This window comes from Ailuropoda melanoleuca, chromosome 7, assembly GCF_002007445.2.
Source record: "Ailuropoda melanoleuca isolate Jingjing chromosome 7, ASM200744v2, whole genome shotgun sequence".
In the NCBI taxonomy this organism is placed as follows: Eukaryota; Metazoa; Chordata; class Mammalia; order Carnivora; family Ursidae; genus Ailuropoda; species Ailuropoda melanoleuca.
In genome coordinates, this window is record NC_048224.1 from 55,770,421 (window position 1) to 55,788,552 (window position 18,132).

The 18,132-nt window shown below is 58.2% G+C and overlaps 1 protein-coding gene across 10 annotated transcripts in view; it reads left to right on the plus strand.

The window, feature by feature from the left end:
- Window positions 1–17,689, plus strand: part of PLPP7 (phospholipid phosphatase 7 (inactive)) — a 27,164-nt gene extending 9,475 nt beyond the window's left edge. For 2 of the 10 annotated variants that reach the window (XM_034664697.1, XM_034664698.1), the window contains exons 2-5: window positions 874–1,036; window positions 1,308–1,402; window positions 3,166–3,382; window positions 16,377–17,689. In XM_034664697.1, coding sequence (XP_034520588.1) covers window positions 952–1,036; window positions 1,308–1,402; window positions 3,166–3,382; window positions 16,377–16,741 — 762 coding nt within the window. In that variant the 5' untranslated portion in view covers window positions 874–951 and the 3' untranslated portion in view covers window positions 16,742–17,689. The other 8 variants (XM_034664699.1, XM_034664696.1, XM_034664695.1 and 5 more) reach the window with 8 other exon arrangements.
- The last annotated feature ends 443 nt before the right edge of the window (window positions 17,690–18,132 follow it).

The window sequence follows — 18,132 nt, forward strand, 5'->3', positions numbered from 1 at the left end:
TTATTTCACGGGTGTGTATTCTATCTCCGCAACTAGACTTCAGGAAGAGATCAATGAAAGCATCGATTCAATGAATGAATGGACTCTGAGAATCCTTGAGAAGTGGGACTGTGTGGCCTATGGTAGGGCCTCATAAAGGGGTGGAGCCTGCTTTTCAGCTGTCTGAGAATGTGAATGGGGTCACCCCACCTTACGGAGGGAGGAGCAGGTCCCAGGCTGAGTGAGTCCCTCACACCATCCTTCCACCGGCCCCCCAGAGTGAGGAAGAGAGGCCAGGAGGGCTCACGGGACTCACTTGTGGTCACTAAGCTGGAGGTGGCTGAGCCACGGTTTGAACCTGGGGCTGTCTCACTCCAGAGCCCACTCTTAACCACTCCCAGGCCAGAGCCCAATTGGACTTCAGGGACCTCCACAGCATAGAGCCCACTGTGGCATTCAGAACCTGCTGGCAGCTCTGACCAGACCAGGATGCTGACACAGGCCTTGGGGTATTAATAGCCCCAATCTGGGCTGGGCTCCTCTTCCCCTCTGGAGGTCAGCCGAGGTCAGGCACCCCACCCAGGGAGAGTGAGATGAGTGCCCTGGTGGAGAACTGAGCAAGCACACCCAGGTCCCAGCTGTCTGAGGGATCTCTGTCTGGAAGCCCTTGTATTCCCCCCCAGGGACTGCTTGGGAGTTGAGCCTCCACTCTTTTTGGCTTCTTGGCTGGGGGGGCCTTCACACCTCTGAGCCTCAACGTCCTCATCTGTAAAATGGGGGTGGTATCACATCTTCACGGAAAGGTTGGGTATAGGGTGTGAATCAGAGCACATAGCTCAGTACACTGCCCACTCCCCACGAGTTCTGAGCCCCTCTCCATCTGCGTCTGACCAGGGTCCGGGAGGAGGCAGCACAGGCCACCGTTGCTACCCAAGAAGCTAGGACATCCTCCTCTGTAGCTGCGTGGTCTACATGGGACCCCCTGGAAGAGGAATGCCAGGAAGTCTGCAAGGAACCCTGGACTCAGGGCTCCTGGGGTCTGGCTTCACACCAACAGGTATGGCATTGGTTCCAGACTTCGGTGGGGGGTCCTTCTGATGGGGGCGTCCAGAGGGGAGAGAGGACTGTGCCTTTTTTGTTAAACAGGATCAGTTCCTAACCGATTGGGTGGAAGGCTCACTATGTGGCAGGGACCCTGCTCGGCATTTAACAAACATCATCTCACTGACCTCACGATAGCTTTTGAAAGGTAGACACCATGATTCCCAAGTTACAGGTGGAGAAACCAAGGCCCAGACAGGCCAAGTGACTTGTTCAACATCCCACAGCTTGTTGGTGGCAGAGCCCAGGTCATCCCCCATCTGTCAGACTCTGGAGCCCGCAGCTGGCACCCTGTGGCCAGAGAGCACTCACCCCATCTCAGGTAGCTTACTGTCCTTGGGAGGCTCTGGACCTGGTGCCTGGCAGGCTGTGGGGTGGGCCCAGGGCTTCACAGGTGGGCTCCATGGTTGGAAGGGAAGTCACAGCCTCCTGCCTCCATCCCAGCTGGGCAGACAGACAGGCCTTGGCCACCCTGAATTGTGAGACCGCGAGACCAGGGCATTCACTCCTGACTCTTCTGGTCACCCTATACCAGGGGCTTTCCCTTGAACCCAGGCCCAGTCAGCCCTATAAGGGCTGTGGAGACTTCGGGTTCCTCCAGTCACCCGGTGGGAGGGGACAGAGAGGCCTGACTCAAACCCTAAATCCTTGACTGGGCCCTTTGGTCTGCCGTCTTTGGGCTCTCAGCCTCTCTTGTCCTTTTGCGCTATACACCAGCCACACGGTCCTCCCAGGCCCCCTGCGGGGTAGGCTCTCCCCTGCCTAGGGTCTCCCACCTGTTCTTCCTTCCTGGGGAAGCCCCCCATGGTTCCGAAGCCAAACCCAGGGCCATGGTTCTGTGATCGTACCCACATCTCTACACCTGCAGTCATTTACATGTAGTTTGTTTAATCCCCCCTGAACTGAGCTTCCCAGGGACAGCAATGGACCATTCATTCACGGCACGTGCCAGGCCTCTCGTGCGGTGCCAGGGGTCTGATAGCCATGGGGCTGCCTGAGGCTGCTGGAGTGCCCCGTCCTTCGCAGAACTCCAAGTGCCGTAGGCAGCCTCCAAGGGGCAGATCCATTACCAGCCGATCAATTAGCCTTCCTTCTAATGGAAATCAAATCTTACAGATTGCCATTTGATTGGACTCTGATGCATGGAAGCCAAATTCAAGACTGATGAAAAAATAAAAGTAAAACCCCAGCCTGCCAGGTTAATGAAATGCTGTCACAGAGGGGAGGGGCTGGGCCTGGCCCCAGCAGACCCAAGATGATGCTGTCAGTGACGTCTGTCACTCCATCTGGTGCCCGGACAAGCCTTTGACCTGGCTCCGCTGTCCCTTCCATGGGACCAGGTCCAAGTGCCCAGGCCAGGGGGGCGGGCAGGCCTGGATCACAGGGGTCTGCACTGCTCAGAGGGAACCTGGTAAAAACAGGGGTTGCTCCAGGGCCCACATCTGGGCCTCTGGCCCGGGGCCCAGCTGAGGCCAGAGAAGCAGGAGGACTACATTTCCCAGAGTCCCCCAAACCGGGGGAGCGAGCCATTGGAAGATTTAAATAGCCCAGGCCGGAGGCAGCCAGGCCGCAGCTGTGGACTCGTCTGCCTCCCCAGTGGCTCCATTGGCGCTGGCCCGCATCGGTGGGCTCAATTGGCTGCCCAGCTGGCACTGACGTCCCCTCGGAGCCCAGTGGCAGCCGGAGGTAAACAGCCATGTGCAATCCTCCACTCTATATTTAACAGCTGCTGTGGAGAAGACAGGGAGGCAGGGAGGCAGGGAGTGGTGGTAGCTCCCGGGGCAGCTCCTGTCTTCGGGGAGAAGGCCTCGTAGCCGGGCTGGCACCGGCCCTCGACGCGTGAACATCACCATGCCAGCCTCCCAGAGCCGCGCCCGGGCCCGGGACCGCAACAATGTCCTCAACCGGGCTGAGTTCCTGTCCCTGAACCAGCCCCCCAAGGGGGCCCCGGAGCCCCGCAGCTCAGGCAGGAAGGCCCCAGGCCCCTCGGCGCAGCCCCCACCCCCTGGGGATGGGGCCCGTGAGCGGCGCCAGTCACAGCAGCTGCCCGAGGAGGACTGCATGCAGCTGAACCCCTCCTTCAAGGGCATCGCCTTCAACTCCCTGCTGGCCATTGACATCTGCATGTCCAAGCGGCTGGGGGTGTGTGCCGGCCGCGCCGCGTCCTGGGCCAGCGCCCGCTCCATGGTCAAGCTCATTGGCATCACGGGCCACGGCATCCCCTGGATCGGGGGTACCATCCTCTGCCTGGTGAAGAGCAGCACGCTGGCCGGCCAGGAGGTGCTCATGAATCTGCTCCTGGGTGAGTGTGCCCACCGTCCACCACCCACCCTGCCAGGCCCCCCCCCGGCCAGGATGAGTGGGGCCCTCAGAAACCAACTGCAATGATCTAATGAGGTTAGGCAGGAAAGGTGCCCCAGAAACAGGCAAGCCTCTAGCTTGGGAAAGAGAGAACCAGGGATATGCAGCCCGGCGCCCCCTCCAAAGTGGGGGCCTTGAGGATGCGGAGGCCCAGCTCTCGGCAAAGTGCACCACTGCCCCAGACACGACCTGAAGGGAGGAGGTGCTGGAGGCTGTGGCCTTGAGGGAGGCTGTCAGGAGTCTGGTGAGGGTCCTGGAGCGGTGATCCTAGTAAGTATCCTAGAGCGGGGTGACTCCCATCCCATGGGTTGGGGTCCTTGAGTTCAGACAGCGCTTGTGAGCTGTCCCGATGTCCCTTCTGCTTGGTTCAGGGACCCTGCCTGGGGGCGTAGGAGGTCCAGTCTGTGGCTCCACCCACTTGTGGCCGCGTACGTAAGGTCCTTACCTGCTGCTTCCCTAGGTGAGTCGCTGGAGGAGCGGGCCAGGTCCTTGGTTTGTCTTACCATAGTCTCTGCCACCAGCGTCTTTCAGCTCAGCGCTGCCCTGTGCCGGGTGCCACATGGGACCCATGTGGAAGGCAGGGCTTCCCCTCCACTCACGGGATGACACCTGGCCCCTCTCCTGCCCACTTCCAGGCTCCTCCAGATCCCCAAGATGCTGGGGGAGCCCCAGCTTCCACCCTCCATGCTGGGCCCATGTGGATCCCCTCGGCCCTCCCAGCATGGCCACCATTTTGGGCACAGGCAGGCAGAGGTCTCAGGTTCAGCAAACACTGCACTCCGGAAAGGGTGTAGGTGGGCCACTGAGAGCTGCGGTCCTGGAGGAAGGTAGGATAACCTCTGTCTCCCTGCTCAGGTCTCAGAGGGGCTGGGACTGGACGCTCTGGGGGTGGGACGTAGGGAAGAGGAATGGGTCAGTCACCTCCTGCACCCTCAGTGTTTTCTTGTTCTTGTTTTTAAAGTGTTTACGTTACTTGTTATTTCTCGGGAATAGACAGTCCCACGTGACTGGTGCTATTATCACTCCCACTTTACAGATTAAGAAATTGAGGTTCAGGGGCGCCTGGGTGGCACAGCGGTTAAGCATCTGCCTTCAGCTCAGGGCGTGATCCCGGCGTTATGGGATCGAGCCCCACATCAGGCTCTTCCACCATGAGCCTGCTTCTTCCTCTCCCACTCCCCCTGCTTGTGTTCCCTCTCTCGCTGGCTATCTCTATCTCTGTCAAATAAATAAATAAAATCTTAAAAAAAAAATGTTTAAAAAAAAAAAAGAAATTGAGGTTCCTATAAATAAACCGACCTGGCCAAGGCTGCAGAGCTGGAGATTTGTGCCGGGTCTGCCTGATACCCAGGCCTGTGCTCTTTCCAGGCGCAGTGCCAGGGGCTTGGGAGCGGGGGGCAGAGCAAGGTGGCTGAGGTGCCAGGGGCTTCCAGGGGCAGAACCCTGTACTCATTAGCCAAGGTTACCCTGGGGCTGTGACAGCCCCAGACAGGGCAGAAGTTTGAGAAAGCTGTGTTGGGCGTTAGGTTGTCTGGTGTCCAAGGACAGGGGTGAGAAGGCACCCTTGATCCTCCCTCTCGACCCTGCCCCCTGGACCCCGTCTGCGCAGCCCTCCCTGGATGTTGTTGGAGGTGGTGATGCCGGTGTTTATGGTGAGCCCAGCATTATGGAAAGCACACCATCGCTTCTAATCCTCGCACAGCCCCGGAGGGAGAGGCAGTCATCCTTTCCCTTGTGCAGAGGAGGAAGCTGAGGCACAGGGAGGTGGCTTGCCCACAGTCATGCAGCCAGTCAGAGATGGGGCGGGGGTGAGGACTGGGAGCAGCTCTAGCCCGTCAAGAGGAAGTTTCTGGCTCACTCCAGCAACCCGCGCCTGTGGGCACAAGGTGTCTTCTTCAGAGGACGAAGGCCAGGGTTCGAGACGCCTCCCTTCTTGAGGAAGGATTTACTGAGCTTTATCAAATGCTGTGCCATGAACATCCTGATTTCATAATTTAAAAATATTTTTGTTGACGTAATAAGATAAATATTAATATACCCACTTTACAGTTGAGTTAACTGAGGCTCAGAGGGGTCAAGGGACATGCCCATCCCACGCAAGTGTTAGTGCTCGGCCCAGGAACCAAAACTGCATCCTCCAGATGGCAAACCTGTCACCTCCCCACTCACTGTCAGTCTGTAGGCTGAGCATACCACCCAATCCATTCCAGAACCGTGAACTCAGCAAGGAGGTGAAGGGTCATATATGCAGTAAGGGGCAAAGGGTCTGGGGGCACGTTTCCCACCTGCCAGCCCATTTGCTTGGGTATCTAGTTACCAAGACCACGGAGAAATCAGGGCCTAGCACAAGGCAGCCGCTCCACAGCAGCTGCTGAGAGCAGGCAGAGAGCTCCGTGGGCTCGGTTCACTCTGGGGGGAGGCAGAGCAAGCCCTCCAGTTCCATGGGAGGAAACTCCAGCAAGTAGCCAAGGTGGGTTCTAATCCCACAGCTCTGGCCCACCTGCCAAGGGGGCTGCCGGTGCCATTCTGCACCTGGGGAGAGCAGCCCATCCACTGAGCTCAAACCGCAGGATTCTGTCCATCCTTCAGTCTTTGGGGGGACCAAGGGGGCAGCCTTCAATCCTAGAGCACAGGTTCTAAGGCCAGACTGGGCTCTGTCCGTCCTTCTGTGATCCTTTCTCTCTCTGTGAACGTGGTCAGGCTGGGTCCCATCCTGGAGCCTCAGTTTCCCAAACTGTACATGGGGCTCCAGGGCTTATGGGAAGCTGAGAAAGCACTTGGCACAGGGGTGGCAGGTGAACATCCGCAGTGGGGGTCCAATGCCACCCAGTGCCCTGGGAGCGGAGACCCCACCTGTACAGTTGGGACCTGGGGTCCCTGCGGCCCCAGAGCAGAAAATTCAGGGGCCTTGGGAAATGGGAGCTGTAGCCGAGGGGCCTGGGAGGAGTCCCAGCTGGGCCAGGAGGAAGTTCTCTGCACGGCCCCCCTGCTCCGCGTTCCCTCCCCCAGGGCATGCTGCCCAGACTGGAGAAAAAGCCAAAAGGGATCTGAGCAGCTGGCAAAACCTTAGTCTCCAGAGTCAGCTGGACCTGGGTGCAAATCCTAGCCCTGCTGTGGGAACTCGAGCAAGCGACTTGGCCTCTCTGAGCTTCATTACCCTCATCTGTCAAATAGGTGGCTGGGACACTTCACCGAAGAGCGCACATTAGAAGCTTGGCGTGTCCCAATGCCCGTCGGCGCTCATGAGCCAGCGGTGGCCACGGCCTCACCATCACCGGTATCAAAGCAGTCCCAGGCCTGCAGGCTCTAGATGCCTGTGAGATGCCTCATCCCCCGCCTTGTCCCTCCCCTGCAGCTCTAGGCTTGATGATTCCAAGTGGAGCCACGTGACAGGCGGGACCTAGGCCCATCCCGGTTTCTTCGTGGGCCTGTCCTTGGTGGACAATGGCTCCCATGCCCTGTTGCCATGATCTCTTTACTGGGATTTTCCTGATTATGAAAGCTATACATTCTTCTTGTTCTGTATCCTTCTTTAAATTCTTCATTTATTTGAGAGAGCAACAGAGAGAGCACACACAGGGGGAAGGGCAGAGGGAGAAGCAGAATCCATGCCGAGCAGGAGCCCCATGAAGGGCTCCGTCCCAGGACCCCAGGACCGCAGGATCATGATGCGAGCAGAAGGCAGACACTTAACCGACAGAGCCACCCACATGCCCCTCTGTAGCATTTTTTTATTGTGAAAAATAGACATGATACAAAACTTACCATTTTGACCACTTTTGAATCCACACTTCACAAGCATTAAAAACATTCACCGCGACCACGCCCATCTCCAGAACTTTTTCATCTTCCCAAACCGGAACTCAGCCCCCTGTAAAGACTAACTGCCTATTTCCCCCTCCCCCAGACCCTGGCGCCCACCATTCCACTTCCTGTCTCTATGACCTTGACTTCTCTAGGGACCTCGGAAAAGTGGAATCACACGGTATTTGTCCTTCTGTGTCTGGCTTATTTCACTTTGCCTAATGTCCCGCAGGTTCCTCCATGTTGTAGCAGATGACAGGATTTCCTTCCTCTTTAAGGCTGAATAATATTCCACGGTGTGGGTAGACCACACCTCGTCCATCCATCGTCCGTCAGTGGGCACTTGGGTTGCTTCTGCCTTTCGGCTGTTGTGAATAGTGCTGCTGGGAGCACGGCTGTGCATACATCTGTTCAAGTCCCTGCTTTCAGGGCTTTGGGATAAATAGAAGAGGAATTGGTGGATTAAATAGTAATTCTATGTTTAATTTTTTGAGGCACCCCCGTACTGATGCCCACAGCCACTGCACCGTTTTCCGTTCCCACCAGTAACACACAGGGGCTGCAGTTTCCCCAGGTCCCTGCCAACGCCTGCTGTTTTCTGGTTTTTGATAATAACCATCCTAGTGAGTATGAAAAGTGGTATCTCATGGTTTTGAGTTGCATTTCCTTAATGATTAGTGATGTTGAGCTCCTTCTCATTATACATTCTTACAGTCCGGAAAATTCAAGCATTTTAAGGACAGATGACGAGAAAAGTGAGTGTCTCCCTTAAACTCCCTCCCCAGGAATGACATCCGCTGCATAGGCCCTGGGCCCCATGTGACACATGCTAACATAGCATCTGTTTCTGGGGTGTTTTGCCACTCGGCCTCCTCCTCATGGGCAGCAAAGGACCCGCTGGGCCGTGAACGTGCCCTTTGGGATCATGATCTCAGCCCCACGTCTGTTCGCCTCAAGCTTGAAGGTTCAGAAACCAGACTGGTCCCTCAGCCTTGCAGCACCCCTACACCCACCCAGCCTCCTTGTGCAGACCCTCCATATAATCCGTGCTGTCAGCTCTCCCTCGCCACCCACCGGGCCCTGCTCTCAGGGCAGCGTGGTGATGACCATCCCCAAGACTTGCAGAGCCTGTCCCTAACTGATGGCGACCTAAGCTGCCCCCTGCCTTTCCTGCCAGCTCTGCAGGAGGACAGCAGCCTGCCTCCTTCCCCCACCCTGCTTCACTTGTCATGTCTCAGTGGGGCTCAGTGAGACATCAGTCCCTCTGGGGGGGCCTTCAGCTGCCCCCTGCCCAGACCGTCCTCACAGCTGCCCTTGTGGCCACGAACAATTGGATGGGCTTGTGTCTACACTGCCTGGTGCTCAGCTGAACGAATAGACGTTGCTGTCAGACTCCAGTGCCCGTAGTTTTGATTTCCTTGTACCTTGACGGTCTTCAGAAGTAAGTGGAGCCGGCTTCAGTGTCCGGATTCTTCCTTGAGCAATGGAAACCGTTTCGGAACGTGCTCAGGATCACTCAGGCCAGCGGAGATAGAGACAGGAGATAGAGAGAGGCCAGGGCCGGCCGTGTCACCTCCTGGGTGCCTGGGGCTGGGGGCGTGGCTCTGGCTGCCCTCAGGGGCTGCCCAGGTCAGGAGAGGCAGCGGGCATGTGTTCACACGTACACACACACACACACACACACACTACTCAGCCCAGCGAAGCGGATGTCCCAGTGCTAAGAGACTAGAAGGTTCTCGCCTACTCTCAGGACTCCCCCCACCCCCACCCCACCACTCTGCTCCCTGCGCCCCTCCCTGAGAGCTGCTTCCCTCCGAACCATGCGCTGGTTTTTTTAAATAACTTTTGTGTGCGTGTGCCGAAGTACGCGTAACATCAGCTTACCCCATGACCACGTTTAAGCGCTAAATTCGGGAGCAGCCAGGGCATTCACGTTGTGTGCAACCATCGCCCCACCCACCTCCCAAAGCGACGCTCGGACCGGACCGCTGGCGTTCAAGAACTCCTCCTTCACTTACTTCCCTTGACAGAATGTCCGCACCCATCCCCCAGCTCTTGCTAACCACTGCTTTCTGTGTCTATGAGCTTGTCTATTCTGGGACCTCATAAAAGTGCAGTCATGCAATATTTGTCCTTTTGTAAAAATAACTTTTTTTTAAAGATGTATTTATTTGCAGGGGGCCTGGGTGGCTCAGTTGGTTAAGAGTCTGACTCTTGATTTCGGCTCTGGTCATGATCTCAGGGTCCTGGGATCGAGCCTTGCGTGTGTCTCTCTCTCCCTTTGCCCATTCACACGCTCATGTCTCTCTCTTGCTCCCCACTCTGTCTCAAATAAATAAACAAATCTTAAAAAAAAAAAAAAGATTCACTTATTTGAGAGAGAGCAAGAGCAGGGAGGGACAGCGGGAGAGGGAGAGAGAATCTCAAGCAGGCTCCACGCCCAGCGCAGAGCCAGAGGCCGAGCTCGACCTCACGCCCCGGAGATCATGACCTGAGTCAAAGCCAAGAGTCGGGCGCTTAACTGACTGAGCAACCCAGGCGCCCCTGTGAAAATAACTTTTTTAAAATGTGCCCAAGTAATGCTTGCTTGTGGTAAGGAAAAATTTTAATGCAGAATTACAAAAAGACCATGAAAATCACCCTTGTCTTCCCACCTAGAAGCATTCAGTGCTTCCTGTTACCATTCAGTGTGGTGCCGTCCAGACTTTTTTCTCTGCCTATAAACACATTTACATCTTATTGTATAAGAACAGCGTCTTGCTGTAAATCTTGTTTGGTGCTTGTCCTTTCCCACTTAACAAAAGCCCCACCGCACTCCCTCGTGGCTGTAAATACGCAGCCGCCTCATCATTGGCCGTGGCCTCCGAGCGCACCATTGTCTAGACTTGGCCACGATGTGTCCCATCTGTCTCCTACTCAAGGGCACTGGGTTGGCGTGGTTTTCAGTGTTACGAAGAATGCTGCAGTGGCCATCCTTGACCGTGAATCATGGTGCACATCCCTAATTATTTCCCGAGGAGATATTCCTACAGGTGGAAGAGCTGAGTCAAGGGACATGTGTTGTAAAGGCTTCTGGGTCTGAGGTCAAATGCCCTTCAGAAAGTTGAGGCCCATTTACACCCCCCCACAGCACTGCGGGCTGGTCCCCCAGCTCCTCAAGAGGCTAGAATAGGGGATGAGAGGTGGGGTCGACCCCCAGGCCAGAAGGGCTGGGACCCCTCCTCCCAGCCTCCACCAGTGAGGGTCACGGCCCACAAACCTGTCCCCTCCACAGCCAGCAAAGAGCCCCTGTACAGCTGAGCTTTGCTTCTTCCTGCGTCCACCACCTCCCGCTTCCCACCTCCTGCCCAGCCTGATTCCCAATGCTGGAAAGCAGCGAACGCTCCCCAGGGGCCGTCAGAGGTCATCCCAGCCATTCCCCTGCCTCCAGGCAGACACGCGTGCGCGCACACACACACACACGCACAAGCAGCCAGTCACAGGCAGTCAGGAGACCTCAGGAGCAGCCAATTCCAAATCCCCCATGATAGCCGTTCTTTCCTAAGAAAGCTCTGGTTCCTGCCTCACCCCTGCACCCCTGTGACCCCCCGGTTCCTTGGGCAGGACAGGCCCCCAGGGTCTCTGGGCTGGGGAAGGACAGTGAGCACCGAGGCGGGTCTCGTCCTGCTCTGAGGCCAGGAGGCCGCTGGGGCAGCAGGGCCTGGAGAACGGCTGTGCTCCCACCTGGGCTTGCTTGCTGAGAGGCTCTGAGTGTGGAGATGGCCACCAGGACGGGCATGAGAGGCAGTGAGGGAGGCCAAACCCTGTCCCAGGCACCATTTATGAAGCGCTTCCTGCGAGCAGCCCTCCGAGTGGCCTCCGGGATTTTGTCAGTGAAGGGAGGGAGGCTCGGACAGAGGGACGTGCCAAGGTCATGCAATTCGCAAGCAGCTGACCTTGAAGGTGGCCTCCAATTCTGGAGCCCAGGTGCGTGCCCTGGCTGACAGCGGGACGTGGAGGCCGGGGAGGAGGTTACCTGGTCGGCTTTGCTCAGGTCAGCTGTCAGGGGACAGCAGGCTTCGGCTACTCTCCTGCCCCTCGCCCCTGAGCATCCTGCCAGGCCGACCTTCCCCGAGGGGCCCCCCCTGCCTCCCTCCAAGTCCAGGAGGAATGTAGGTCAGGGAACTTAACAGTGCCGTGAGAGCGGAATTCACAGAGCCCTGAGTGATGGCGCTGTTTGCTTCTATTTCTGGAGTCTAGATTATGCACGGACAGTGTCAGAAGCACGGTCACAGTGAGGGCTGGCCACGGCGCTGGAGGAGGGGAGAGTCGCCCTGTCGGGGCAGCAGGAGCGGAACTGGGGAGTGGGAGGCCCAGGGGAAGGCCATCCGCCCCACTGGAGAGCCATCCTGAGTCTTCAGCTTCCAAGCCTCAGCACGGGATGGGACGGCTGCCGTGTGGTGACGGGGAGACCACTGGCCCTTTGCACCTGCAAAGGAACTCTTTTTCAAGTGCTTACCGCCCGCCTGCCGCCTTGGCCAGAAGGCGTTCTGCCAGCCTGGCTTTCCGGCCCCAGGCCCGGCCCTGCCTGACCTACCCAAGAGCTGGAGGTCAAGGGAATGAATGAACAAGGCTTAAGATGGCCAGGACAGCGGGACAGCCAGGCTGCCCCAGCGGTTTCCGAAGGGCACGGGGCAAAGGGGTAGCGTCTCTACCTCATTATGGCCTCAAGAGACAGAACTAGCCAGAAATAGCAGCAGGTTCCCAAAGGCCCAGATGCAGGGCTTTTAAGTCTTGGGACACAGGCAGCTCCAAGGCCTCTGTTGGGGGGGGGGCGGGCAGGGGAAGATCGCGGTGCCGAGCACCCCCAGCTTCAGCACAGGGCTGCCTCTGTACTGAGTCTTCGTATACGCTTTCACTGGGGAAAAAAGGTTCTGCTGTTGCTACACAATGTGGAGTGTGTGGGTCTAGCTCAGTTCTTGGCCTGTGGATCCTGACCACCCATGAGGAGAGCTGGGGCTTGTGGGGGGATTGGGGCACAAGCCCATGTTGCCTTCAGCCACCAAATCTGAGCGGGGCCCTGAGCCTGGGGCACCCGCTGTGCAGCCTAGAGGTGCCACTGCTGCTCCCTCCCTCCTGCCTTCCTCTGTGGACACGTCTGCCAGGACTCACACTTGTCTGGGAAGGCAACAACTTGCCAAGTTGATGAGCCCTGGTTTTTTGGCTGAGAAACTCAGTCACAAGTTGGACAGACGACTGTGTCTTCCAGTGGCTGGTGTCCTGTTTGGCTCTATTTCAGGGCCTGATCCTGGTCCACGTTAGCCCCCCAGACCCTGGCAGCCCACCTGACACCCGGACTGTGGCTGGCCACTGCCCCCCAGCGCCAGGGAAGCCCGGGCCCTGGACGCTCTGACTTCCCTTCAGGTGATGGAGGTCTCAGAACCTGGGCCACGAGTCCGACCCCGGTGGGACCTCACAGAAGGAAACCCTTTTGCCAGTGCCCCTGCTTGATGCCAGCTAGCCGCCAGGGTCAGGCCAGCAGGGACTGAGGGATGATAACAGGCCGTGCCATCGACCAGCACACACAGGCTGTGCTAGACGTCTCTTGGGCACCGATGAGCTCACTGTGTCCTGTGACAAGCCCGTTTCAAGGTCCTGAAAAGTGAAGGCACTTAATTAGCGCAGGAAGAACTTGACCCCACCCATGATCCTGGAAGCTGCAAGTTGAACCCCCACCCCAAGAACTGCCCCCTCCTCCCTGGCCTTCTGCCTCTGCTGCCCTGTGAAGCCGAGAGCCCTAGGGGTCAGCTGCCTCCCTTCAGCTCCCACCTGCCCTGGGGAACTGCAGTCCCCGGTCCCTGTCTCCTGCTGGAACTGTGATCTCCCACAGCCCCCCCGGGGCTCCCAGTCTGGGGCTGGCCTCCGCCTGGGTCAGTGGGCTGGCTGACCACACACCTCCCTGGCTGGCCAGCTCCCGGGAACGAGCTGCCATGGAATTGAGGGGTGGACGCCTGTAGAATGAGGTTCTCTCCCTCCCTGTGGCTCTTCCTCCCAGGCCGGCAGGCTCTCTGTCTGCTACTGCCTGCTCCTGTCCTCCCTCGCTGGCCAGGCCGCTCCCAAGGTGGGCACACATCAGCCAGCCCTGTGGCTACTGAGAGCGGAAGGGGAGGGGCTCAGGGGTTCAGATCCCAAACCAAGAGACCAGAGAGCAGGCAGCAGCCCTGCGGGGTGGGGGCATGGGCAGGTAACAAGGAAGGCCAAGAAGTTGTACGCTAACCAGTGCAGTGTTCATTTGGAAGCAATCTGAACGTCCCGTGCTGGGACCTTGAAATAAACACACCACGGGGCCTCATCTGCCACAGCTGTGGGAGTTGGGGGGCAGGGGTGTGGCCAGACTCTCCAAAGCAGGTTACAGAGCCGTGTGCAGAGAGTGGTACAGATGTTATTAAATCTACGTCCTGTCGATGGATAAGGGTCTGGAGCGGCGGCGACCTCTGGGGGGTGGGATTGCAGGTGATTTAAAATGTTACTCTTGTTTTCTAATCTGTAAACTATTGCATCTTTTTTTTCAAAAGTTGGTTGGATTTTTCTCCCTATCTGAGCGAGAACAGTTGTAGGCCAGCATTTTGGACATCCACTGTGGTTTCCAGAAAACTCCGGGTGCCGGGCTGCAGTGAATTACCGCATAGCGGCAGCATTCGTGCTGTGCCGGGCATGTCGGGGGACTAGCTCGCCCCAGTTTGCTGGGACATCCCTGTTTGAGCCCTGAATGTCTTGTGTCCTGGGAAACTGCTCTGTCCCAGGCAAACACGGGATGGCTGGTCACCTGTGCCCGACACTCCCAGGAGGTAGGTGTCTATGATCTCATCGTCCTGGTGAGAAAAGGTGAATGACTTGTCCGAGGTCGCACAGTCCGGAGGCTCCCCAGGCTGGGACACAAACCCGGGTCTCTGTGACACTTGTGAGGTTGGTCGACACTACGACGCCCGGTCTCCTCTATTATCTGAAGAAGGGCTTCCAGGTGCTGTGATCTGTAGGGGTCTCCAAGGGCCTTTCTAAGGGTGGGGAGGGTTTCCTCGGAGATTGCCCCCCCATTGGCTGTCTGGATGGCGCTGTGATCAGCTGGGTGAAAGCGGAGCCTTGGCACCGTGCCTTCCTCTAACAGCACAGAGAGACAGGGCACCCCTTCCAAGGCCACACAGCACGGAGTGGGTGGGGGAGGCAGGATGGATGGAGACCCACATCCCCCTCGCCCCGGTGCTCCCAAATGGGAGAAGAGCCCTCTGGCCACTCACCGCAGGCAGTGACATCTAAAGACTGCCGTTCTGTGCCTGGCCCTGGGCACAAACCCATGAACAAAGTAGCCTTGGCCCCCGCCTCCACGGACAGATGGTGCAGGGAGGTGGGGGGGAGCCGATGCTCAGGGTCTCACCAGCCAGAGGGTTCCTTGGCGGCAGCCAGGCGAGTGACGTGGAGGGGAGTGGTGTGCTGGGAATGCGCCATTTGGGGCCTGACCTGGAGGTCTGGTAAGACCTCCCTGAGAAGGAGATGTTCATGCCAAGGCCTGAAGGACGAGGGAGAATAAGTCAGTGGGGGAGGGAAAAGGCAGAACCCTCCAGAAAGGAGGAGCCGCAGGGGTGAACACTCCCATCTCCTAGGCTTTGTCTTGTCTTCCGTAAAATGGGGTGATGCAGTTTGGCTGCTGTGGAAACTAGTGTGACGGTCCTTCCCAAAGTGACACAAGTGACACATAGTGTCACCACAGGATGCGGTGACTCCTCCGTAGGTGTACGCCAAGAACTGGACACAGGCGCCCGACAAATAGTCGTACACAAACATTCGTAATGGCCAGGAGGCACCAGCAGCCCAGATGTCCACGGACAGATGGACGGAGACACCAGCGGAGGTCGCTCCAGACGGGGGAATAGTATCCAGCCTTAGCAGTGGGGAACGGACGCGCCGCGGGGGTGGGCCCCAAGTAGCTGGTGCCGAGTGAAAGCCACGCACGCGAGGCCACGGGGACGATTCCCTGTCTGCGAAACGTCCACAGGAGGCCAGTCCAGTGATACAGAAAGCAGACAAGTGGCCGCCGGGGCCATGGGGAGGTCGACAGGGACTGGTTGCTTGCCGGGTACCAGACTCCCTTTCGGGATGATCCACATGCTTTGGGACTGGGTAGAGGGGATGGTTGCCCAGCCCTGTGAACGTACTGAATGCCACTGAGCTATGCGCTTACAAATGGTTCTTCGTTGAAGTGACGTGTATTTCACCTTAACTTTTAAAGAGCAGGGAGGGAGGGCGCCCGGGTGGCTCAGTTGGCTCAGCTTCTGACCTTGGTCTCAGCTCGGGTCTTGATCTCAGGGTCATGATTTCAAGCCCCACATTGGGCTCCATGTTGGGTGTGGAGCCTACTTAAAAAATAAAAATAGGGCGCCTGGGTGGCTCAGTCAATGAAGTGTCTGCCTTCGGCTCAGGTCATGGTCCTGGGGTCCTGAGATGGAGTCCTGCATCGGACTCCTTGCTCAGTGGGGGGCTTGCTTCTCCCTCTCCCTCTGCCCCTTCCGCCCACTCAGACTTGCTTGCTTGCTTGCTCGCGCTCTCAAATAAAATCTTTTTAAAAATAAATAAAAAATTAAAAGATAGGGATGGTAATGTGCTGCTCTCAACACGGTAGGGACTTCAGCGAAGTCCTTCGAGAACGATCACCAGCCAGGGCGGTGGGTCAGGCCCTTCGAGGGGCCCACAGGGGCCAGCGATGCTCCCCTAATGACCCACATTCTCATGAAGCACCTTTCCTGAGCACCGTGAACAAACTGGGTCCGAACCTTCACGGAGCACCTGCGGCATCAGGGAAGGGAGCTGAGAGAAATGCTAGGAAAGTGTGTGATGTGTCAGGGCTGAGAGACGCTGTAAGAAGTCCGGGAGGGGTAGAGAGCTCCAGGACTTTGGTGAACAGGTGGTCGGGGAGGCACGAGCCAGGAGGGATATCCCAGGGAAGGGTGTTCAGGCTGAGGGAACAGCACGGGCAAAGCTCCGAGTAGAAACACTCACCCAGGGGTGAGTGTGGCTGGAAGGAAGAAAGCAAGACGGGGTGGGGGCGCGGAGCTGGGAGGGGACGCTGACCAACCCTCGGGTCTCTCTCTTGCCCTCAGCTCTGCTCCTGGACATCATGACGGTGGCCGGCGTCCAGAAGCTCATCAAGAGACGTGGCCCGTTCGAGTCGAGCCCCAGCCTCCTGGACCACCTCACCATGGACGTCTACGCCTTCCCCGCCGGGCACGCCAGCCGCGCGGCCATGGTGTCCAAGTTCTTCCTCAGCCACCTGGTGCTGGCGGTGCCCCTGCGCGTCCTGCTGGTGCTCTGGGCCTTCTGCGTGGGCTTGTCTCGCGTGATGATCGGCCGCCACCACATCACCGACGTCGTCTCGGGCTTCATCATCGGCTACTTCCAGTTCCGCCTGGTGGAGCTGGTCTGGATGTCCTCCAACACCTGCCAGATGCTCATCTCCGCCTGGTGAGCCCCCACCTGCGGCTCCAGGACCCGGGATGGCCTAGCAGAGGAGGCGGGAGCAGCAGGGTGCCGGCGGCGAACCCGCAGCCTCACCGCCCCCATCTCGGTTGGAGGCTGGCGACCTTGGCCGGGCCGCCCGGGGGGCCGGTGTAGCCAGTGTGGCCAGTAGTGCCGAGCATCCCTGCTCCTCCGTGGAGGCTGTGAGTGTCCTCTCAAGGTGGCCGGGGGCTCGTGGGACAGCCGTGCTTTGCTTCTGCCCTGGAGAAGAGAGGCGAGAACCAAGGTGGCAGGAGCGGGGCCGAGTCTTGTCCTGTCCCTTCGTCGTCGTGACTGCTGAGTGCTTGGCCGTGCCCCCCCGTGCTGCAGCGCCATGCCTGGCGAGACACCCCAGCCACCGCCCACCACAGGTGCCACTGCCATTAACGGCCATCGATAGCTTAGGGCAGCACTTTCCGAAGGGCGCCCTGCCGGACGCCGGCCTGCAAGATGCTTTGGAAAGAAAAAAGGTTTTGTGGTCAAATAAATTTGGGGAATGCTGCATACTCTGCCCCCATGCTGGCCATTCATGAGGGCCATTGTTTTCATAAAGGCTCTGACAAGTCCTGTAGAAACGCTTCCTGTCAGACCCGGTTTAACTCCGCATTTCCTCAACTTATTTGACCACAGACCCCTTTTCTTGAGGAAGAGCTACGAACCCCCAAAGATCCGCGGTCTCCTCAAGCACATTTTGGGAGATGCTGCCCGGATCCGGAGGGCCTGAGACGCAAGTGGGCCTCTCCCAGCGTCAGGGGAGGCCCAGTGTCACGTGCCACCTGCGGAGAGCCACCTGCCACGGGCATCAGTGCCGCTTTGGCCCCCAGGGGCCGGACTCCATGTGACCTGATAGGTCGTTTCCAAGCAGCCATTATGGATGTGCGTTTCATGCGACAATACAGATGACATGCGTTGGACTCTCTCCCGCGTGCTCTCTAGTCCTGTGATGCACGTTTCCGGGCAGGACAATATCTGTTGACAGCCAAGGGTGGGATTCCTTCAGCCCCAGATGGGCCAGGGTGTCATGTGGTCAGGCGGCAAGGGCTTCTAGACCTTTCCAGGCTGGTGGGTCGTTCTTCCCTTCATCCCCTGGGCCCTGCGCTGATCCGTCTGCCCAGGGCCTGGGTCGTAAACAGCTCGGGAAGCCCCCAGGGTGCCGACGTCGGGTCTCCCCTGGGGGCCCAGACCCTGTCTCATTCCAGCCTCAGGTCTCCCTGGCTCCCTGCCCCTGAGCCCGTGGACAAGCCATCAGGCCAACACAGGCGACCCCAAGGAGAGCCGTGATGAGGGGCGTCTGGGGACCTCAGGCTGGGGGCCAGCCAGGAAGCAGGGGAATAGTGTTCCGGCCAGGAGGAAGAGGGGGCG